Raw genomic sequence first — 24,252 nt, 5'->3', positions numbered from 1 at the left:
CTTTCTGACTACAACGGGACCAGGAGCAGGATTCCTTAAGTTCATTACACTTGCAAGGATGTAATAGTTGAGGGGAGTCGAAATGTATAGAAGAGGTTGGTACCGGAGGATATGAGGAGCCAGGAGTGTAGCTCAGTAGTAGAACACTGGCCTGACATGTATAAGACCCTGGGTTTGATCCTTAACAGTGCAGGGGGAATAGAAGTGGAGATGGTGATAGTCTCAAATCCAGTCAAACCTGCCCAGAGGGAGTATAGCCAATTTTTCCCATAAAGCGCTAACTCACTGTTGCCTGATGGATCATCTTCCCACCAAAGCAGTAAATCAATTTTTATCACTCTCATTTAACTGAAAACATCAGTTAGGCTTCTTTTTTTCTTTTTTAAGTCTTGCTGACCCTGCACTTGAGACTTGCAGGCCACCATCCTGCACCTCTGCTCCAGTGAGCACAGGGGCTCATAGTTCCTATGCGTACACACAGGCCCCGGATGCCTTCAAGAGCAAGCAGGCATTCCACGCTAAGCTCTGCTACATGGAGATATAAAAAGAAAATTAAAAAAAAAATTAAAAACCACACATACAAAAACCAGTCCTTTGATGCTAGGCGGAACATAAGAACCCCATGAGGGCATGTGCAGGGAGGTGGGCCCAAGCACGGGGCCCAGATGGCTTTTATACAAACCATGATCCAAACGCTTATAAATCATCATTGGGTTTCTTATTCTGCTCAGAAAGGCCTGAGGCACGCTGCACAGACCACCCCACCCCCGCGCCAGTGTCCTGGCATACACCAAGTGTCTCTCCAAGCACCAGGTTAGCAGCTACCCCTCTCAACACCCCAGGACTGGCAGAGATGTGGGAGGAATATCCCCCTCAGATTTCCCTTGAACATTGACCAGGTTTGGCCTGCAAAACCGCTCATGTCTAGTAGGGAACACAGTGAGCTAAAGAGATGAAAACATTCTGTTTATATTACAAAGCTTTGTTATTGTCATACAACCCGGGGGCCAGTGAGATGGCTCGGCAGGTATATTGACTACTGCAAAGCCTGAAAACCCTGACCCGAGTTTGATCTCTAGAATCTATGCAGTGGAAGGAGAGAACTATACTCTGCAAGTTTGTCCTCTGACTCCATATATGCATCATGGTACAAGTGCATGCGAGTTTGTGCACGCACACCCTGCACACATGCACGTGCGCGCACACACACACACACACACACACAAACAATCTTGGGGCTTGTTTGCATGTAAAATGTGATAAGTCTCTTGCAAAATTTGCTTAAATGTCATGGGAATTACAAGACAGACAGACATACATTAGGACCCTGAAATATATCCAGGATATAACTGAAGGGTCCTAGAGACCAAGCAATTGGGGCTGTAGGCAAGTCACACTAGGGCTGTAGGGAAGCCACAGATAGGTCCGAGGCAGACCCCATCAGCTTAGAATGTGCCATGTTCTTAAAGACTGCCTCCCAGAAAAGCACTCGATTAGATCCTATGCTAACCTCAGCAGACGTTTGGAAATTCTGTCATCTTAAATCATTTGGAACACCCTGATGGCTAGATACTATGCTCAAGAGTATATTTGAATAGGTACATCCCCGGAGGGGCTTTCTTTTTCTGAAAAAAAAAATCTCTTTTTTTTTTTTTTCACACAGTCTTGCTACATAGCTCAATCTGTCCTTGAACTCAAGGCAATCCTCCTGCCTCAACTTCCTGAGGTACTGGAATTACATGTGTGTGCCCAGCTGAGGCTTTTCTCTTGACTCTAAGACAATGTTGGGCAAGGGGGTTGCCAGCTTGGTGGCCTGGGCATCTTATGGGAGCTTGTAAAGGTGGTCATCTCTTCCACTCTTCCCAGACCCCTGAGGTAAAAAAGCTGCAGGTTTGGGTCCAGAACCTTCCACTTGCCACGTTCCTCATACTCACTGAAGTTTGAGAAGCCTTGCTTAAGAGGCTTAGCCAAGCCAAAACAACTTGTTACTTTGGTGTCTTTTCAAACACCTTTTTAACTGTGATGTGAGCCATGATGCCAGAGTGGCTTGTGGGTTCCAGACCAGTTGGAAGGCAGCTATGCTCACCACTATACCACCAACGCAACGTGGTTCCAGACCAGTTGGTTTCATGGTGAAAACCTGTCTCAAAAAATTAAAAAAAAAAAAAACAAACCTGGAGCTAAGTGAAACTGTAAGAGAAGATGTGGATGGGAGGATTTCTTGACCTACAACAACGTGGAAAAAACTTCAAGCATTTTAAAGTATTACAATCCGTAAAAATCTGCGTCTGCCTCTGAGAAGTCCCCAAGTGGTCAGATCACTCACAGTTTAGCTCTTCCATCTGAGAAACACGAGCTGAACACGTGTAACCTGGACAGCCCAATGCCAGGAGCAAGGCAACGAGATGGAAAACAGGCTACTTGCGAGACAGAGCCTTGGAGTTATTTAATAACACATAAAATATGATCGGTCTCTCATAAAAATGGCTTAAACATCATGTCAATTACAAGACAAACATACGTGAGTTGCGGAGCATGACCCACCCGAGTTTACAATTGCAGAAGAACTGTACCCGTCAGCAACAGCTCTGGGAGCTCAGATGAAATGGCGCAGCCTTCCATGGTTGCTCAGAGTCTGAGGTACCTGTGATGCAGGGGCAAGAGGGGGGGAGAGAATGTGCCAGAAATGGACTATGACTGTTCTACAGGCCTCCTGCCTGCACCTCCTTCCTCTCCTTCCTCATGTATGCAAACAGGGGAGGCACCTCCCAGAAAAGTCAGCCTTACACGAAAGAGCCTGGCTAGTGGTGGCCAATAACCCCCAGAACTTCCCTTCTGATCTGGTAAGTCACTGTGTTAGCTTTCTGATGCTCCTAATGTTAGGAATATTTTTTAATCTTAGCTCCCTGATGACGCAAAAATTCCCAATCAAGCCAAATCAAAACAAGCCAAAATTAAGAAATATCCAGGTTTAATGGGAGATCTGCGTTCTCGGGTGGCCCCAGGGGGAAACTGGGAAGCCACAGGAATGCCACCCCCGGGAGGAAGAAAGGGAGACCACATGTTCTTCTTTTGGGGGATCACTTAAGTACCCTGGGCAGTGGTCCTGACCCACCCCCAGGGAGGGGTCAGGACCTGGTCTGCTGGGATTTGAAGTCCAGACCAGGCCTGGGGGCTGGGATAGATGCCAGGGACTGGGACCTACGTTCCCAACCTAACACCTATCACAAGCTTAACAGCTTTCGACAACCCATTACTTTATGTGGGTCAGACGTCCCAAACTGGCCTCGGAGAGCTAAGTTCACAAGCTCTGGTCACTTGTGTTGTAGGGCTGTGTCCACTTGAGCAGCCTCCACAGTAGGATGTTTTCCTAGTGCCCCCGAATTCCATGGCTCATGGCCCCTTCCTCTGTCTCCAAAGCCTATTATTTCCTGCCCCGTAGAGGATCCTGGTGCCCACCCCAGGGTCTGCCCAAATAACTATCTCACGTTACAGTCCTTAGCCTGCATAACAGCATGTGCTCAGGTCATAGGGATCAGGATGCCACGTCAATGCGGGGTCCTTGCTCAGCTTTACTTCACTGGGTACCTATTTTTTGAGCATGGAGAAACGCCTCGTTACACAGATCAATAGGGCGTGGGGAGGTGGCATGTCATGGGGACACCCATGTGATACACACTTGATATGAGCCCCTTACACCAGCCCCTTCTCCTCCGATAGCCTGCCTAGGGCTTCCATTCTCTCTCTTTTATAAGAGTGAAGCCCAGCTCACACACCAAGCAGTCCTGCCCATTACAATCCATGCTTGTCTTTCTTTGCCCTGACTTTCCTTCCCACTGAATAATTCCCCATTCTGAGCCTCTGCTTCTGCCTCCGTGAAGCGTGTGTTTCCATCACTGTGTTGCGGTCAGTTCCCTTCTTCTTTGATCACGGTCCATATACAAGGACATGCGATAATGAAGGGATGTGCTGGAGTCAGGCTTCCGGCATGTGAGTCTCAGGGTACCGGTCATTAGAGCTAGGTGACCTCAGACAAGTCATTCAGCTGCTGTTTGCCTCAGTTTCCTTCATTATAAAGTGGAAGTGCCAGGCCTGCTTCCACAGGATATACGAAAACAGACAACACAAGGTGTTTACAGCACAGTGTTCAGCACACAGTGTGTACAACGTGTATTTCCTGTTCAATACTATATGAAAACAGTAGAACACTAGGAACAATGGCTCTGAGGTGGGAGAGAAGGGAGGGGATGCTCTTTATTGTGACCCTCAGTCAGCCCTGCAGAGCCCTGCATCCAAATTCCTCATTAAACTTAATAGAATGAACAAAATACACTCCTCATCTCGCAAGCTGTCAGGAGACTATAATGAACCGCAGCGTTCGGACAGAGCTCATCTTAGAATGCTGGCTTGTCATCCTTGCCATCTCGGTGTTAGTCTCTGGCAGCATCCCACTGGGATGCTACAGCATGCTATGAGTTACCTGTCCTGACGAGTGGCATTTCCTAGCCAAGTCTTCTAGATCAATCCCGGAAGAATTAAGAGAAGGAAAAGAAGTTTCTAGAACACTGCTAAATTTTCCTAAACTCCTACAAAGAGCTTCCACCCTGATACCCAGCATGCCCACTGCTGCCTAGTTGAAGGTGATGGAACAGGAATAATACATGCAGACCTCCTATCACAAACACACCTGTGCCAACTCCTTCCTTTGTCTGTCTGTCTGTCTGTCTACCAGACATATACTGAACGTCCGCTGTGTGTCAATCATCTCACCTCCAGAGGCTTGGGTAGCTCAGGTGAGAGATACAAATCTCCTAGAAGGATGGCTCTGGGGAATACACACACACAAATATCAGGCACCTAGTTACATCAACTCTTCTGGAAACAGTTGACCTAAGCATTAAAGCCCTTGCTGCCCCAGAGGGGACACACAGTAGGTCATCCTAGGAGACCAGACAATGCATATCAAGGTACAAAACCTGACCACTCCCAGCCTTCCTCATACACCTTGAGGTGTCCATCGGTGGAACTAATGGGGACAGTAACTGGATCCTGGGGGCTTTCTAGCTACTCTCGCGTGTGCAGAAGAAGAATGGAGAGCTAATAGTCTTTTTCAGGAAGCCTGAGCTCAGTTCCCAGTACCAAAGTCAGGAGGCTCACACCCTTCTGTAACTCCAGTTCTAGGAGATTTGACACTTCTGGGCTCCTTGGGCACCTTTGCTCACTCATCCACAAATCTACACACAGACACATACACACATAAATAAAAACAAACCTTAGTGGGAAAAAAAAAAACAGAGGCCTAAGGCAAAGAGACAGACATAGAGACTGCTACCACCTTTAAAATGTCATAGCACAATCCAACCACCAGCACAGAGAAATGGCCACTGGGTGGGAAACCATGGATGCTGGCTGCCTGCCGCTGTTGGTCCTAGCTTCTTTTTATTTTGCTATAAACTCTGAGTGGCCTCTGAGCTTTCCCTTGGTTCTTCACGGTTCTGTAACATGTGTGTGCCCTTAAGGCCATGTAAAAATAGACCCAGGAGCCTGGTGCAGAAGCAACTCAGCTGCCCAAGGATCTCAGACACTCCCAAGACATGCTGCTGGCTTGCTGGCAGCTGCCTGGAGGCCTCCTGGTCACTGTGCCTAGAAATCTGATCTGGTGGCAGATGTTCTTCTCCTGGCCCAGGAGGCCCTGTAGAGAATGAGGTTGAGAGACCTGGCGCCCAGAGGCATCTCAACTAGGGGCCACCTGCCCCTGGCAGCATATGAGTTCTCAGTGACAGGTCACCTCAGGCCTTTCCCAGAAACACCCAGAACCCTCCCTCCCTTCCTGGTAACTCCTAGCTAAGCCTGTGGGCCTGTCTCCAGGGTCTGTACACATGAAGAACAAGGACTGGTGTAGGACAGCACCATTTTTTATTATGCCCCTTCTCCACATCAGTGAAGATCCCAACTCTTCCTCCTCCTGGGTGAATAACCTGTTTCCCCAAATATTTGGTTTCCATGTGCAAATAAAGATTAAAAATCATCCCTCCACCTTAAAGTCATGCTAATCGCCAATGTTACCAGACTGATGGAATTTAGAATCACCGGAGAAACAAGGGCATCTCTGTGTCGGGGGGTGGGGGCTTCTACACTGGTTTAGGTGAGGTTGGAAGATTCAACCCAATATGGGAGGCACCATTGCATCAGCTGGGGTCCCAGACTAAAGAAAAAGGAGACAGCGAGTTGAGTATCAACATTCATCTTTCCCTGCTTCCTGAATTCAGGAACAGTATGACCCAGATGTCCTAAGCTCCCACCTCTATGCCTTCCCCAAAATGATGAACTGTGTCCTCAAACTTCGAGTCAGGTAAGGTCCCCTGCCTAGCTGCCTCTGACAGGCATTTGTCATAGCAATGAGAAAAGTAACTCCACAACAGTGTTGAGATAGGTATACAACTAGGTGGGCTCCTAGCATGTGGTACCAGAGGCGTAAATCGATGCTTGCTCACTGAGTTTTTTTTTTTTGTTTGGGGGGGGGGGTTGTTTTTTTCTTTATCACATGGTCCAGAGAAGAAAGTGAGAAGCTAAAACTAAGTGGATTAACGGGGTCACACTGTTAAGAAGGCTGGACACTATGCTGAATGTGTGTTTCTGTAAGAACTTGCCTACCTTGACTCATCATCCAAAGAACTAACAGGATGAGTGATACCCCATGCTCGGCACACAGATCATCTTGTGGAAACTGTAAAGCAATGCTACCAAGCAGGTACTGTCCTGGTGATCAACAGAAACCAGTCCTCAGAGCTTAAATGACATACTTGGGACAGTGAGTGACCTCAAGATGTATATGTGCATTGCAACTTTAGGGGTCAGAAGAAACAAGAAGCCCTAATCCAATCACAGAGGAAAGAGATGGGGGAGGACCAGAACTGGCACCTGTTACCTTGGCCCTGAGGCCTGGTGCCACCTTCCTCCTTCCTTGGCTCCATCACTGTGTATCTCCAGGTACTGGCCTTGGAAAAGGTTGGCCAGGGTAGGCCTACCCTAAGCTATCCACCCCTCTTGTAGCATCAATTCTGCTTTTATCACTTGTGAATGGGGGTTCTACACAGAACACTGGGCAGGGGTTCTTCCCATGGAGCTTGGAGAAGCTTGCAAAGTCCTGCCATCTCCTCGTCTGTACCTAAGTGCAGACTCTGTCTTTGCACCCTGGGTATTAGCATTTTCCAGAGGGCAGAGTCAGGAGCAGCGTCTAAGAAGGGGGCGGGGGGGGGGGGGGATTTGGGTTAGCCTAAGGTCTCTAGAGCCACAAGAGGACAATGGTCCAACCTCTGGGAATCTACGTTCTACTAAGCTATATGCAAAATTCTGGGTCTCTACCACTTGAGAATGTCTCAAGAGTTCTACATCCTTAAAGACGAACCACTAAAATGATGGCATCAGCATCATCACCATGGAAACTGCCAAGGAGACAGGGAGATTACCTGCCAGCTGCAAGGAAGTGAACTAAGGAAGGATGTTTACCCAGTACTCTAACAGCCCATGGAGCAAACACTTTCTGTTTTAGTGTATTTCACCATTTTAATTATTATCAACTATCAGGATATTCACAGCCCCTTTAGTTCACACACAAAAAACCTTTATGAGCTGTGTGCTATTATCATTCCCACTTCAGAGGACAGGAAACTGGAATCTTCAAAGATTAAACGATTAGTTCCAGGGCACAGAACAGCAGGAAGGAGCTGAATCTGCCCTGGCTCGCACCCCAGGCAGTCCTTGGTCTAGGTATTCCAGGAGAAAGCCAGAGAGCCACAGAGGGGCCAGTGGGCAGTTGGGAAGGTGGCCTGACTGGAGGGAAAAGCAGGCCTGAGTCCCCTTTCTAAAAGGTCCATCTCCATGCCTCCCCCAAAGGAGAACAGAAGGCCACATTGCTTAAAATAATGATTAAAAGAGAAAACCACAGCCTACCACTGACTAGTCTAAGGCTCCACAGGGAACAGAGCCCGGAGATCTCATGGGGACCGGGTTACAGGCGAGAAGGAGAACCCAGTGGCTGCTCAGCACCCCCTGGCTGAGCTCCAAGCAATGTTTTTCCTTCCAAACTAACACTTAATTCTGCTGAACAAATCATCTGAAAACCAAAGAGATGCCCCCTTTGTTGCCATGGCAACATCATACAGCCAAAACATTTCGGCCAGCTTTGACGCACACACAAGCTTACTTAAGGGTCAATGGGATATGTTTGGTGGGGGGAAGGGGATGGGGGTTGGAGCAGGGAATGCTGTTTCTGGAGATCTATGTCCTAGGATTTGGCCCCAAAAGCTTCAAAGCCAGACTGAAACAAGCTAACAGACTCCATAAAAACAAGATGAGGTCAGGTTTGCTTTGGAAAAGTGAAGCCCTCGCTTTATCAATGATGTCAAGAGCTGGGCACTGAGGGTCATGGATGCTGAAGGGTGAGCATCAGGCTGCATCCTGGGGACAGTACTGACTGATCTGGTGCCTATGCTTCTACCTGCCAAGGCAGCGCCATGGCAGCCACAGCCAACCAGGAATGGAAGGGCTTATAACCAAACACCACCCAGACACATGCTGATGCTGACGGGAGAAGTCAATGACTCCTTCCTGCTGGGCTGAACTGCCATTCAGCTGAAGATCTTGGATCTTTTCTTTCAGAAAGCTTTACTCTGGGGCTGCCCCAGATGCAGCAATCTGGAGGTGGAAAGGGAAGCAGGCTTCTCCCAGGTCTAAGCAGTCCTCCATGTCTGTGAGATCTGCCATACCTTAGTCTTTTCCAGGCCCCGCCTGTCACCATGGGCACAACAGGGCAAGGGTAGACGCTGCAGAGCAGCCAGAAGGGCCGCAACTACTGCAGCCTTCCCAGGTACCTGCCTTAGAAACGAGTGCCCTGGGGTGGGATGGGCTAGAGTCTTGGTGTTCTAACTGTTCCCTTGCCCATTCATCTGACTGTCCTGTGGGTTAAGACCACATCTGGCTGCTTGCTATTCTCCTGGCTTAGTTCAGGACTTGGCACCAGGAGACATTCTGTGACTGTTGACTGACAGACAGGCCAATAGGAGACAATGCTATGTCCCTTTTGTCTACATGCCTCTACCCCTGGAATTCCAGCCCATTTTCTAGTGTTCTCACTTCTCTGTGCTTTAAAAGGAGAGTGGGACTCAAAGCAGGTTCCGAGTGTGGTTAGAGAGGAAACTAGAGCTCCTGGCCAGCCTGTGGGAGAGCATTGGAAGGGAGGGAAAGTGGCCTCTCTTCCAGGTTTGTTCTTCCTAAAGCTCACTGACCAGCTGACGTGTTAGCCCCCTCTTGGAACAGTTGCTTTTCTTTAGTTCCTTTGCTAAAGACTCCTGGTGGATATTCCTTTTCTATATTTTGGAGAAAGTCACTCACCCTCCCTGTAGAATAGCCTTACAAGGTCTCATCTCACTGTGTGTCATTTTCCCTCTACCAAAACAACAGCAAAAGGTCATCACTGATCACCCTAAATAATGTGTGCCGGGCAGTGGTGGTATCCACCTTTAATCCCAGCACTTGGGAGGCAGAGGCAAGCAGATCTCTGTGAGTTCGAAGCCAGCTTGGTCTACAGGGCAAGTTCCAGGACAGCCAGGGCAACACAGAGAAATCCTATCTCCAAAAACCAAAACAAAACCAAAAAAAAAACATAACCACAAAATGATAATAATGATGATGACAATGATGATGATGCCTGACAGGGAGATTAGCTTTTTAGGAACCTAGAGATGGTGGCTGGCATACTCTCAAATTATATTTGACAGGAGTTACAAATATTTCAACTGTCTGAACATTTACACAGATGTCACGCACCCACTCATGCATGCATGCACACACACACAGTCAGTCAAAGCAACACCTCTCTTCCTAAGTGACCCGGTAGCCCTGTCTCATGCATTTGTCACTGTTTTATGTCACTGTAAAGGACAACATCCTTGTTGTACACATCAGCATCCTCCTCATCTTCAACAGAGCAGAATGGCTACCACATCCATGCTTCATTTTCCAAGACTCGCATCATCTTTGCTAGACCCTTCTCTGCTACGTTTGCTGTCAGACTTTGTCTGTGTCCCCACTCCAGACTGTAACCAATTATCACAGGCAATTATAGAATTTTATACTGCTGTTCTAAAAAAGAAAAAAAAAAGCCACACTGCCCCCCTCCAAGTACGAACATAGCTGAGGGGAAGCCACAGGATTGCCTTGCTGCTGTGATAGTGTTTATAACAAACACATTTGCAGATAAAAATAAATTTTCACAGAAGAGTCTGAGATGGTGATATTTTCGAAGCTTGAAAGTAGACTTTAATGACAAGCAGCATCTCCAATACATAGTGCAGAAAATACATTTGTGCCAAATAAAATAAAAGGCTGCCTACCTTCGAATGTCAGCTCTACACACATGACAACGAGCTAGGACCAATGCGCTGCTATCTGTCACAGAAGGAAGGAATGCCTCTCTTTCATGGTGATAGCCCTGTGTATGGAAAATGCTTGCACTGAAATGAAGTCTTCTAGTGTCCAAAATTTTTCAATTATTAATATACTAGACAGCTGCAGGAGCACTAGTAAAAATAGCAGCCAAGGCTTCCCAAGAGTCGGAACAGTTCTCAGAGTTCTGTCTGGGGATTTTCCTACATAAGGAATGGCTGGTCTGTGGATCAAACAAAAAGAGACAAGGCCTCCTGGGGCTCGCCCAAGAGAAACTTGCTTCAGAATGTAAACTGGAAAATCACACTCCAAGACACACACACACACCTTTATAATAAAAAGAGGCTTGGTGCCTTTTAAAAAGTTGTCTAGAAAGGCTACCTTCTGTCGAACTCTTCAGAACACGAACATGTCAGAAAAGTAAAGAGAGCTCGAGAAATGCCAGGCTCTCTGGAATCTCTGTGACACCTGTCAAGCAGTGAGGAGTCGGGTGGGGAGGGAAACTGATTTTACGCCCTTCTTTACATTTCTGGAAGCGAATCCGTGCCCAGGTTTTCAGACATTCTACCAGGCTCTGGCAAGACGCATTCTCTGAGTGAAGCAATCCGTGTTCCCACATCACAGGACCCCATTCTCCCAACAAGTGACAGAGAGGAATTCAAAGACTTGGCAACAGGAGGAAAGAACACGCCAGACTAACTAGTTTTTGCATTGTTAAAGCTTAAATGCATCTCACTAGCGAGGACGTTGCTAGTCAAGGTTGCTGAGCCACAGTTCAGTTATCGCTGACCACCACAGCGCAGACTTCAGTCCTTCTCACTTACAGGCAACCAAACCGTATGTTTCACGCTGATCCATAAGATCCCACCACCCCATCTGAATCTCTGCACCCCACCGAGGCAGAAATGGCCACAGATCTTTGAGCCATAGAGTGTCCATCGTCTGAGCATGCATGTGTATGATTTATTTCCAATATAAAAGATGTTTCATTTTTGCAGCCTGACAATCTCTATACAGGCGTCACGGCCATTTTTTATAAATGCTAACAACGAATGTGTCAGAAGCAGAAAGCACAGCTACTTGGGGGTGGCTGATGGTGAATTAGCACAACCCCATGGAGCGGAGCTTCTGGTGTGAATGTTTTTCAAGCTGGTCGGGTCTCTCAGAGTCACAGCTTGCTAGCCTTACACAAACACTACCGATGGACCCACTCCACTTACCATTTGCGATCTGTTCTTTGGACAGCCATTGATGTCTTCAATCTTGTCGTTCGCTGTAAAGGGAAACACAAGTTAGCAAAACAAACAGCAGAGACACATTCGGGAATGACTGTCAGAGCGCCTGAGTCTAAGCAAGTCCTAAGGCCCACACTAGGGTCTGCCCGATCAAGGCTGTGTGTGAAATGCAGAGCCGCATCGAGCAAGCCTGGAGACTTACTCATCAAGCTGCCATCCTCCGGGGACAGCTGGAGCAAGGTCATCACCGCTTCAAGTAGAGACAACTGCACTGACATGAGGGGACACTGTGGCAAGGCCTGACCTGGGAAACAGTTAGCTGCGATTGCTTAGCAGGCTACAAAGACACCAATTTAACTGTAGCCTCTCCCCAAGGACAGGATGGTTCTGTGAGGACTGGACCACTTCTGATTCAGCAGGTGGGGGACAGAAGCCAAATGAAAGCTGCTCAGAGCAGCTGTAACCAGAAGTACCAGTGTTGCTTTGGCTGTCCTGACACCAGGCGGCAGAGGAAATGGAGAGAGTGAGACCCCAGAGCACCTTGACCAAGACCACACAGCAAATCAGGGCTGAAGGGAAAAAAGAAAGGGGGTGCACGGAGTAAATAGAGACAAAGTACGAATGAGGAAGGAAGGGCCAACTTCCTGCAGTGAATACGATTTACCACACAGCAGTAGGAATTCCCAGGAAATACAACCGGGGTATCTGCAGACAGAGGTCAGCGGGAGCAGCAGGAGAAAGCTGCTGATGCTGCTTGTTTGCATCAACCCGAGTTCCTCAGCCATGTTGCTCAACCTCTCGAGGCCATATATTCCTTCTCTACGTATAGAAGATAATATCACCTACTTCAAGAGGAGCAATGAAAACGTGATGGCAGGGCACTGGAAACAGCAAAGTGCTTGGCACATAGTAGGTGCTTTGCATATGATAGCGGAGCACTGGTGATACAGCAAACTGTTTGGTACATAGTAGGCACTTTGTATATGATAGCAGGGCACTGGTGATACAGCACAGTGCTTGGCACATAGTAGGCGCTTAGTATATGATGGCAGGGCACTGGTGAAACAGCACAGTGCCTGGCACATAGTAGGTGCTTTGTGTAGCATTAATTTCATTCTAGTCTTATCTTGATGACGCCATGTGGGGTAGGCTCAGACACTCAGCTGGCTAGAGTTTCACATTGGAATCAGCCCCCATTCTTGTGCCCTAAGCTCCCATATCACTGGAGGACAACGTACACTGGGGTCTCTGCTCTCCAGCACTTAGTGTTGGCCTGACCTAATCTTACGGATCTCACATGGAACACCCCATCTTCTTGTCTCCCCAACCCAGACTTTGAGAGCCGGGCAGACTTGCCAAGGCTACATCTCACACTATCTCAGAGCTCAAATATGCCTGCAAATCGAATTCCTCCCCCAATTCCCTCAAATTTCTCATCAGACTATTACGGATATAATAGCTATAACTTCCATAGCGAGGAAAGACTAAAAGCCATCTAAAAAGGATAATGGCATCTGAGCCTTGAAGGCTTCAGAATTAGCCCCCCAGCAGCTCAGATTATGCTTAGGTTTCTTCTTGTCTTCTAGCTCAAGAGAGAATCCCAAAGACAGAAAGCAAGCTAGGGGCACGAGCCAGCCTGCTTAATACAGATTTGCTTGATTCATGCATGCCAAAATGATTAGATGTGCAGGGTGGCGACCCACCAGGGGAATCTCAATCTTCAGAGATGGAGTCGAGGATTTTCAACTCTGCTTAAAGTCAGGACGCAAAGGAGTTTTCGAGAGCCTTAAGACTAAAGGAATATCAAGGAAAGATCAACCGTGCCCAGCCAGCTGGGCACGGGACTCAGTAGCAGAGGACTGCTAGCAAGCATAAGACACTGTGTCAGTCACTAGTGGAGGGAAGGGAGAAAGGGAAGGAGCTGGTCAGTGAGGGGAATGGCATTTCTTTAGTTCATGAAAAAAATACAAGTATTCAGAACAGGTTGCTGCCATATGAACCCCATAAGAAGAGAGATTCCCACCTGCCTTGTTTCCTACAACAATCTCGGGGCTCGGGGCAGTGCCTAGCATAGTAGTCATTCAGTAAATATTTGTCAGACGGAATGAAGATGTGAGTATTCGGAACATCTCAAGGAAGCGAGGCTTTGCTGCGGGTTTGGCAGCTGCCCCTTTGTTGGGAAATACAGATGGGCATACTGAAGATAGGAAAATAACCGAATACTCTCAACAGATGGCATTCCTTCACACGTGGGAAATTAGGGCAAGCACAGAGGCTGACCACAGTCAGCTTTCCGACGTTAGAGCTCATGAGTGGTCCTGGTGGATCGACGGCCACGGCATCTCCACTGTATGCTTGCGACACCCGAGTTGTAAACCACTCCCCGATAGATGCGCCTGATGCACGTCCATTTCACTGGGTTCTGATCAGAACCCACGTCACTGCCTCACCAGAGAGCAGGATGGGTACCCGGGAGGCTAAAGAGTTGCTTGGGGAATGAGTGGTAAGGAAGGATCCTGTTCAATGGAAATGAGAGAGTTTGGTCTAACGACTCCTCTAATTCTCACTGGCAGTCTGTCACATAAATTCACTCACTCCGTCTGTGAATTCAAACATCACAGCTCCTGTGACCCAATACTGCCATTCACAACAGCGCAAACAAACCCACGGGGCGCAGCCTACTTAGCGGCACTCAGAGAGTCCGCACAAAGACGCGAGTCAGAAGGCTGAGCCAAACTCAAATACTTCAAAGAGCAAGATTAAGTCTTGGGCCACCTAGTTTCTATTTTTATATAATTTAAATACTTCTTTACTTAAATCCCCAAATATTTCCATGGTTGTCATAAACACTTACAGTGTTAGGAGCAACCGTGATTCTGTTGGCCCTTCAGAGACAAGCACACTAACTTAGGGCAGGGGGTCTTTGGTTGGAGCCCCAAATCAGATAATCAGAGGAGCACACACTTGTGTGCAGAGTGCTCAGCCACGAGTAAACTGGCATCTTCTGAGAGCGATGGTAATGAGCTACTCCAGCACGTTCAAGACGCCCTTAACTCCACGAATGCGGTAAAGACAGCGGCACCAAACCCTGAGCCTGTCGATACCCCTCAAAGCACACAGCACGTTTTTACCAGCTCGTGATCTGACGTTCTGAACATCCCTGGCTACCAACCGACAGCCCAGGCAACAGGGAAGGATGCTACTGGCTTATGTAGAGCCACACAGCAGGTCACTGACAGAAGGGGGCCGTACATTGTCTGGACTTCTGGGGTAGAGGGGCCGGAGGAAGCCCCACATGAGTAAAGTCCGGAGTAGACAGCCATGCCAAGGGCTCCAATGCCTCAGTTCCACAGGAGTGGCAAAGCCTTACCCACGTGAGGCGCGAGAGGGATGGCAAAGTTTTCCTCAGTGGTCCCCGTGTGAATGTCTGTGAGAGCCTGTGAGATCTTCCTGTTTCCAAGGCGCAGGTCCCCACTTGACTCCCCTTCTACCTCGTCACCCCCATCCTTTCCTCACTCATCTGTTTTCTCTCCCCTTCTCTCCCTCCAGGTCTTTCTGGTGTCTCCCCAGAATGACAGCAAAGTAAACAGATGAAGGGCGCCCACCTTTTCTATTGACTCACCCAGCTTTCCTGGCCACAGCCAGTGTCTGGGCACGGCAGGTAACGAACGTGCAGCACATGACCCAAGATGCTCATGCCAGCAAGACTCTGAGCACCGAGACCCACCCCTCTGCAACCAAAAGCCAGGTCTTCAACGGTAGCGCTTCCTACCATGGTACGGCAACCTGGGGAAGCGAGGGTCACAAACAACCTAGCATTCAGAGTCGGGTGTGTGTGTGGGGGGGGTGCCTGGGACAGAGCAACACAGGGAGAAAGTGTGAAGGTCCCTCTTGAAGTCATACATCTCATGGCACTTCAGAAATGAGGTGGTTCTGAGGCTGAAGCTCGGCATGCCTTGGGCTCTACCCGGGGATCTTGTGTAATGCTGCCCTGTTGACACTGCCCCCACCCTCAGCTTCTCCTCATGGGCTCCTCTGCCAGGATCGCCTTCTCTACCTTACCTATCCATCTATCCATCCATCCATCCATCCATCCATCTACTGTTTTTCGAGGCAGGGTCTCTCTATATAGCTCTGGTTGTCTTGGAACTTGCTCAGTAGACCAGGGTAGCCTTGAACCTGTCTCTGCCCTAAGAATGTTGGGATTAAAGGCATGTACCACCACTGCCTAGCACTCTCGCCTGCTTCTTGCTACCACCATCCCCCCACCACAGCTAAGCTGAGGTCCATTTTCTCTCTCCCTCCTCCTAGCCTTGTTTTATCTACATAGGAACACATTTTAAAAAATGAGTCTTACTTTATTATCCTTACTTTTGACACTCCTGTTATGCTCTCTAGGTGGTCTTGAACTCCTGGGCTCAGCCAGTGTCTACACCTTAGCCTAGCATGCAACTGGTATTCTGCAGGCGTCCTGACACACCTGGCTTGAATCATTTTAGAGTAAGCAACACAGATCATATCTGGAGCCCCTTGTACTTCGGTGTGGATTTCCGAAGAACATTGATATCATCTTCCATGGTATAATCACAAAACTCAGAAAGTTTAGCATTTATAGAACGCCAGGACTCCAATTTTGTCAACTGAATAAAGACTGCCCGAGAAGGCATTTTAGCCCCCTCCAAGGCTGCACCTCCTTAGTCTCCTCCATCCTGGCATCGTTTTCTCACTTTGTCTTGCAAGGCCTTGATGCTTTTGGGAAACACAGGCCAGTTTTGCTTTAATATTTATTTTTTTTTAACAGAATGTTCCACAGCTTGGGTTTGTCCGTGACTTCTTGTGATTAGTTTCACGTGCTCTATCTATCCCAAACCGGAACATAACTGAAGTAAGGTCTACCCTGTTCTTCCCAGGGTAACATATCAGCAGCCAATAACCTCCATCGCCCTCTCACCGGGGCTGCGATTCTGATCATGTGGCCGTGATATGGGATGACAACCCCCTCCATAGCAGCTAGGGTTCATCTTGCATGCATCCTTTCTTTGCATGCAGCATATAAGATAAAACCTAGGTGCTGTGGAAGAGAGAGAGGCTAGTCCTGCCCTCACCAAGCCTTCTCCAGTTTCAGTCCACACTGAGGGCTTCATGGGAGGAAGGGCGGTCTATCAGTGGCAGCCTTCTCCTGTATAGTCCAGATCTCTCTTCTCCACTGCTGGGTTTATATTAAGTTTCCTACTTATTATCAGCACACAGTCCATATTTCACTCCATTGTTATAATCCACTAGTATCACCAATTCATTCCAGCACCCAGATCTGACTGTTCTCTGCAGTCCTGGAGTCTAGACGTGGTCCTTAAGAAACACTAAGGAGAGATTCTGCTCAGTGAAAAGACCACTTTGTGAATGCAGGCATCACTGCCATCACCAAGTCCAGAGGCAAAAATTTCATTACCAGTGTGATTGCATGCGGAAGTGGGGCTGATGTGGGGTGATTTAGTTGTGAGAACAAACTCTTCAGGAATGGGATGAGAGAGACCCTTACAAGACAGGCTCTGAAGAGCCTTACCACCACCACCCCCTCTGCCATGCCAGTCCTAAGTCCTCTCAGTTTTTCCTGAACCTCACTAGATGCTGGCCCCAGATCCAGAGCAGACAAAACCCAAGACCATAGTAGGTGGAATGATGGCGGTCCTTCTAGTTGTGGCTGGGCAGCCAGGGGAAGAAGTATCAGAAAAAACTACTCTGCCAGGCAGTGAGGCACCCGCCTTTAATCCCACCACTCAGGAGGCAGAAAGGCAGGGGGATCTCAGTGAATCTGAGGCCAGCCTGATCTAAAGAGTGAGTTCCAGGACAGCCAGGACTATTACAAAGAGACACCCTGTCTCGACAAACAAAACAAAAACGACTCTGGAACATGAATAGGAACACAGCAGCTCAAGGGTAGCCGCTGAAGTCCAGCACAAGTGTGGCCGGAAGGACTCTAATTGTGGAAAATTGCTGTGTGGATATACACTTGCACACATGAGTGTCCCATGCAAATACCTCTATATTTTGTCATAATGAGCATATAAAGTGGGGAACACTGACTTCAGCATTCAAGAGGAGGAATGCTGGATATAGTACACACCAAGATTAGAAAGTGGTGTTCCTCCCCTATCAGGAGATCCATTGGATAGTGGTGTGGCTTACATATGAAATTTGCTAGCCTGTGATAGCACACTTTTAATCCCAGCACTGTGGAGGCATAGGCAGGGGGATCTCCGTGAGTTTCAGGCCAGCCTGGTCTACATAGTTGAGTTCCAGGACAGCCAGTGCTGCATTGTAAGACCCTGTCTCAACAAACAAAACAAAACGAAACAAAAAATTTCCTCCACAGGCTCCTGTGTTTGAATACTTGGCCCCAGTTGGTACACTGTTGGGGAAGGCTGTAGAACTCTTAGGAGGTGGAGCCTTCTGTGAGAAAGTGAGCCACTGGGGGAGAGACTTGAACTTTGTAGTCCAAGACTGCTTTCCATTCTCCTTTCCTTCCCAAGTATGGATGCAGTGTGAGCTTCCATCCTCCTTTTGCTGCCACCACATCTTGACATGGTGGACTGTATCCTTTGGTAACGGTAAGCCACAACCACTTGCTTCGCCTTCCGGTAGCCTCTGCCCAGTGTTCCATCACAGCAACAAGAAAGCCACAAAGATCACACGCGTTCCTAGAGTTGCTGACACTGCGGGAGATGCGCTGCCTTCCCACTTCCCACCTTGTAGACCTCTGGGCATGCGCAAAGCGCGGCCACGAACCCAGGCATGCGCAGTCTGGAAAGCCGCAGTGAGAAAGTACACGGCCTTTCTGGGGAAGCCCCCCAGCCAGAACTGCCCTCTTCTGGAGCCTGAGGAGCCCCAAGGACTGCTGCTACATGGTGAGGATCCTTCACCTGAGACTCTGAAATCCAAACTGCGCACCAAAATCCAGAACTTTTGGAGCATCAAGCTGATGCAGCACAGAGAAAGCTCCACACCATTAACCTTTTGTTGCACACACAAAATTATCTATAACACTAAACAAAGCTATCTTCAAAGTATGTATACAAAGCACCTATGAAACATAAGATGTCTTGCTTAGACTTAAAATATTCCCAACATATCACATGTACATGGAAATGTATCGAAGTCCAAAAATCTGAAATCCAAACACATGTAAACCCAAGCCTTGGGATAGGAGAAAACTCTGTCAGTACTAACCTGAGCCTCTGGAACCACAGATCAGCAGTCTAGTTACAAATGAGCCATTCATTTGAACAGACTCAGGAAAGCATCCGGTGCTCCTGGGCACTGATCAAACCCATCGCAGTGCTTGGGAAACTGACAGTACACATCTTACCATGAGTCTCTTTTGAGGTGGTGGTAAGCATGACTAATCACCTCTGACACCCGACATCATCTTTCCCTTGCCTACTGTTCTCGACAGCCGCTACGGATTGCTATCCTGGAGCACATCCATTTCACATGTTTCTTATTTGATCTGTAAGTTGCATTTCATGAAACGTCCACGGAGAACAGAAAATAAGTGTGGCTGACCCACTTTCAAGCCAGAGAATCAGCTGGGGAGATGGCTCAGTCAGTAAGTACCGGACGTGCAAACATGAAACCCTGAGTTCAGATCCCCGGAAGCAACGTTAAAAAGCCAGACATAGTGGTGCGTGTCTATAACCCCAGCACTGGAGAAGCAGAGACAGGTGGGTCCCCCAACGCTCATTGGCCAGTCAGTCTAGCTGAATTAATAAGTGAGGGGGCAGGACAAAAGTCTCTGTAGTTATGAATATAGAGGAATAGAAGACCAGAGTTTGGTTCCCAGCATCATCTAGCTGGCTTACAACGGCTTTTAACTGCAGTGCCCTCTTCTGGCCTCAGTGAGAATGCACGTGCTTATGTTAATATGCAAATGCATGTACACACACATACAGAAGCAAAACATGAATCCTCAAGGAGAGTAAATAAAGGTGGAGTGTGATTAGGTAAGGTACCCTACATCGACCTTTGGCCTCGATCCACGCGCATGTGCGTATACATGTACGCTCACCCTATGCACATACTTACACACCCAGTGTTAACTAATATATACACCAAAACAACAAAGAGAGAGAGAGAGAGAGAGAGAGAGAGAGAAACAGAGGCACCAGAAGCAGAGTGAGGTCCTGCAACTGTGAGGCATCGACTAAGAGAAAGAACACCCCCCCCCCATAGTATCCTTTCTTCATTTTCTCCCTTGCTGCTGGCTGAAACCTGGGAGGGCTCCCAACAGGATCACATGGCACCACCCCGAGATATAGCTAAAGGAGGCCAGGTGCCAGCCACAAGCCTGCTGACCTCGAACCCCAGATCAGATACAGGTCCAAGTTTCAACAAGGATGCAGACGGGTGGTGCAGAAGCCTCCAGTGATGTGAGCCCTGAAGACCCATCTCCATCCCCGAGGATGGCATGCGGTGTACTGAGGTGATCAATAAATGGTCATGGAATGGAAGTGAAAGCTGTGTCTGCACCAGATAAGAAGTCTCACACAAGCTCCTCAGCCTCACCGAGCCTCCACCTCCCCGTCAGTAAAGTGGGAAATCTACTACCTACTTTCCAGGAGCAGAGGAATCTACACAAGAAAGGAGTCTTAAAGAATGTGAAGTGTGCAGTAACCAAGAGCAATGCAACAGTGTAGGTGTCCTCCCACCATGTGTGCAGGGGATTCATGCCCATACCATCCTCTCCCTGAGTGTGGGCAGGACCTGTAACTCAACCTTACGGAAGAGTCCATCCCACTGGGACAACTGCTCCAGAGACCGGCTTCCCTTGCTTGCCACGGAAGGACTGAGACTCCTGTGTGGCTAGAAGCTGGAAGAGCAGATGCTGGGAGGTTAGGGTGCTCTCCCGCTTCAAGTCAGCAAGAAGCCAGGACCCAGAATCCCACAGTCGCAAGGAAATGAGTTCTATCAGTAATTCAAGTAAGCATGAAAGCAGACCCTTTTCCAGCGAGTTCCTACATGAGGATGTGGCCCTGAACATGCTGTGACCATAGCCTGACCTAGGTGGTGCATGGAAGCCGTGAGGCAATAAAGATAAAAGGGTTTTTATGTGTATGTGTGTTGTGTGTGTGTGGGGGGGCAGTTATCTGTTTGATTTTTCAAGACAGGCTTTCTCTGTGTAGTTCTGGTTGTCCTGGAACTCATTCTGTAGACCAAGCTGGCCTCAAACTCAGAGATCCACCTGCCTCTGCCTCCAGAGCACTGGGATTAAAGGCATGTACCACCACCACCACCTAAGGCAAGTTGTTTGAAATGGCTACCTCTGTGACAATTGGTCCAGTGCAGTGGCATTTCATTGGTATTTTAATAAATAAAACTTGCCTGAAGGTCAGAAAAGCAAAACAGCCACCCACTGGCTCTTACCTCGACCTCAGTCTGAAAATGGCAGTCCCACCTCCAGGAATCTCAGAAGGAGACTGAGACTTAGAGCTGTCTCCTCCCATTTTATAATCCTCTCTAGTTCTGGGATTAAGGGCGTGCACCACTACCACCTGGTTTCTGTGGCAAACTAGTATGGTTACTGGGATTAAAGGTGTGTGTCACCATCCTTGCCTGGTTTGTAAGGCTGGCTCTTTTACTCCTCTGATCTTCAGGCAAGCTTTATTTATTAAAATACGAAAGAAACGCCACTACAGTCCTACAGTCCAGGGATCTGGCGGCGGCGGTGGTGGTGGTGGGAGCTCCAATCTCAGAAATGAAGGCTAAGGTAGAGGGGATCCTCTCTCTCTTTCTGCCAGTGGCAGTACCCACTTTTAGCCTAGGCCCACTGCCTGTGGTACTACGGATCTCCCTGCAAAACATTAGCACAGCTTCAACCCTGAAACCCACTTACTTCTCATGGCTGAAGGAAAAGCAGCTTTTTCACAATAGCCAGAGGAGCTGGGGCTCCGTACGTTCCCTGTACCTTCTTCCCTGGCACGAGTGGGCTGCCACAACTGATGGTGACATCAACCGATAATGCTCACTAATAGACCGCCAAGGCTACGACTCTCAGGCAGGACTGCAGACTCAAGGCAGTGCCGTGACTGGCATCTACCCACTGATACGCCTGCCCCTCCTGGCTCCGGTCCTAGGCGCGAACATTCCATTCTTCAAGCTCTTTTGCCCTGGTATTAAAATCAGAGACCACTAGCCATGTCTTGAGCTTTAGTTTTTGATTTCTCAGCCCCAATTAGGATTGACAGGATTAAACAGTCCTGTATTTTCTTTTCCTTTTTGAAGTATGCCCAAAGTTTTTCAAAAAGGAATGTGTGAGCTAAGGAAAGAGAGTCAGACAGGAGGCAAACACCAAGTACAGTGTCCCTTTCAAAGCCCCAGCTTTCCCCCTCCGACCCTGGGCATTCTTGGCTCTGAGATAATTAAGGTGATTCTGTGTGACTGTTCTTCTTTGGGGAGCATAGGCTGGCCTCAAATTTACTATGTAGCCAAGAATGGCCTTAAAAGTCTGATCCTGCCTCTATGTGCTAGTTCGTCAAAATGGTATACTGACATGCACCACCGTACTGGGCTGATGCAGTGCTAGGGATGGAACCAGGGGTGTGCATGCTAGTTGAGCATTCTACCAAGCAAGCCATACCTCTCGCCCTGCTGAATTTTATCAGAAAGAACAAGCTGGGCTCCACACAATCAGAATTGAAAGAAAACAGAGAGAATGGTCAGCATGTGAGGGCAGAGACGTCGGGGGTTCCCATTTCCTCAGCCCACTGTACCGCTCTGGACTGTCTTGGCTAGATGTCAAAGGGAAATATGAACTTACCTACAACCTGGATGATCTGGGCCAGGAGCACGCCATCAGTCACATCTTGCTGGAGGTCCTTGATGAGGCGTTTGTGGCCAGATTTGGCGAGGTAATGATTGGCCCAATCGGTGTAGATCTACAAAAAAAAGCACACAGGCAACTTCAGGAATCTGGGGAGAGCCCACGACAGAGTCAGAGGCAACTGCTGGGACCCATGCCTGGGTGCCACAGTCACTGCCCTGCTGATACTGGCAGCTGGCGAACTCTGGAGCCGCCAGAGCCATTAACATTCAGGGCATTGTGCTGGCTAGGCATTCAGCTAGCTGCAACAGTCCTGGTCTATTGAGAAGGCTGTGTCAGGGCCTAGGGAAAAGCTAAAGAGAGCATCAAAACATGCAGAGACCTGAATAGGCCAGGGGACAAGGAACTAACGGTTTGTCCCAGACAGCTTTGAGACACTGCAGCTCTGAACACAAGTGGGGCCTCTCTCACCCCTTCTCATCTTTTACACTTTATGGAGAAAACGTATGGGGAGGTTACCACCCAATGGGCCTCTTTGAACAGGCCATTTCAGGGCAAGGAGGGCTATTGAGCGAGCAGAGTTCTCAGGAGCCTGGCTCCCTTGTGAAGCAGCCGAGAAGGAAAGACAGAGTACTGCCATCACACACGTGTAAGCAGAGCTATCCGTGGCCTCGCTATCACTGAAGATTTAACCAGGCTAATTCAAAGCCAGCAACCATTCTTTACTGTCGTGATTCTACAGATAAGACCCGGACAATTCCAATGCCTGCTGTGGGACCTTCTTTCCCTGGAGAGATAGATGTCAAACCTTATAAAGAACCAGCTACAAAAGTATGAGTGTACCAGTGTCTAACTTGGAGAACCAGCGGATTTGCTGGGCTTGCTTACAGAACACTGGTGATCTCAAAGCAGCCATGACTCTGATAAGGCTCGTCTCTGCATGATGACCACTTCCCCATGCCTGCAAAGATGTTATCTTTCTGCAGAGTATACACTTTAGCACCTCCCTTGGCCACAGAGATACAGGCAATCGCGGAAGAATTATATGCAACTGACCAGGAGGTAGATAGGGAGCAGCTGGAATCTCAGCGGAGGGTCCAGAGATCCTCTCTCCCCACTCCTACATCAGCAAGCAGAGAGCCGATCTTGTGGGGCTCCTGTGAGAAGTCACAGAGTGCTCTCAAGAGGACGATGGCTGGTATGCTCAGGAGGGCACGCTACCACGTCCCTAAATACATTAATGTGCAGAGTGGCCCAGAAGGCAGAAGCAGGGTGACCCATGGGAGAGCAGATCCCTTGGCGGGGTGGGGTTCAGAACACCTGCTCTTCTACGTCACAGACTCCTCCGAGCAAAAGGGTATTTTCTTCTAAGAAGGGAAGCAAAGAAAACTCATCCAACGCCAGAAAAGACTTCCAGATATTTCCCTAATGATTTAGAGAGCTCTGTTTATTTCTGAGCTTGTAAGGGAATGTGGGGTGGGGATGGACACGTAGGTTCTTGCAGCTCCCCCCACCTTTCTCAGTGACATGAATGACAGCTCAAACAAAAGAACACCACCCTCCCAACTGGTCAGAAGCAAGAGGCTCACATCCAAACCTTCTCATGCCTACGCCCTCCACCAATGGGCCTGACTAAGAATTCAAAAAGTTTACAGAGTAGAACGTCAACTGACCCTGGCCTCTGCTCTCCACCCTTGAATGGAGGAAGCCTCACTTTGTTCGGAGTGCTGCTTCTAAGGCTTCTGGGGAAAACTG

General features: G+C 48.5%; 1 protein-coding gene across 15 annotated transcripts in view; it reads right to left on the bottom strand.

The window, feature by feature from the left end:
- Nav2 (neuron navigator 2) overlaps nt 1-24,252 on the bottom strand; it is a 621,718-nt gene that overhangs the window by 212,489 nt on the left and 384,977 nt on the right. For all 15 annotated transcript variants that reach the window (XR_005974653.1, XM_041656370.1, XM_041656355.1 and 12 more), the window contains exons 2-3: nt 22,495-22,612; nt 11,667-11,719 (exon numbers count right to left, since the gene is read on the bottom strand). Coding sequence is in view for 14 of the 15 variants with exons in the window: in XM_041656370.1 (XP_041512304.1) it covers nt 11,667-11,719; nt 22,495-22,612 (171 nt within the window). In the remaining variant the exon portion in view is untranslated. The remainder of the gene's footprint in view (nt 1-11,666; nt 11,720-22,494; nt 22,613-24,252) is intronic.

The sequence above is a fragment of the Microtus oregoni genome, unplaced genomic scaffold (assembly GCF_018167655.1).
Source record: "Microtus oregoni isolate MIOR12 unplaced genomic scaffold, Mior012 000000F_ref0000247, whole genome shotgun sequence".
Classification (NCBI taxonomy): Eukaryota; Metazoa; Chordata; class Mammalia; order Rodentia; family Cricetidae; genus Microtus; species Microtus oregoni.
Note: the sequence above shows the minus strand (reverse complement) of the source record. Positions and strands in the feature narration are given on the sequence as shown.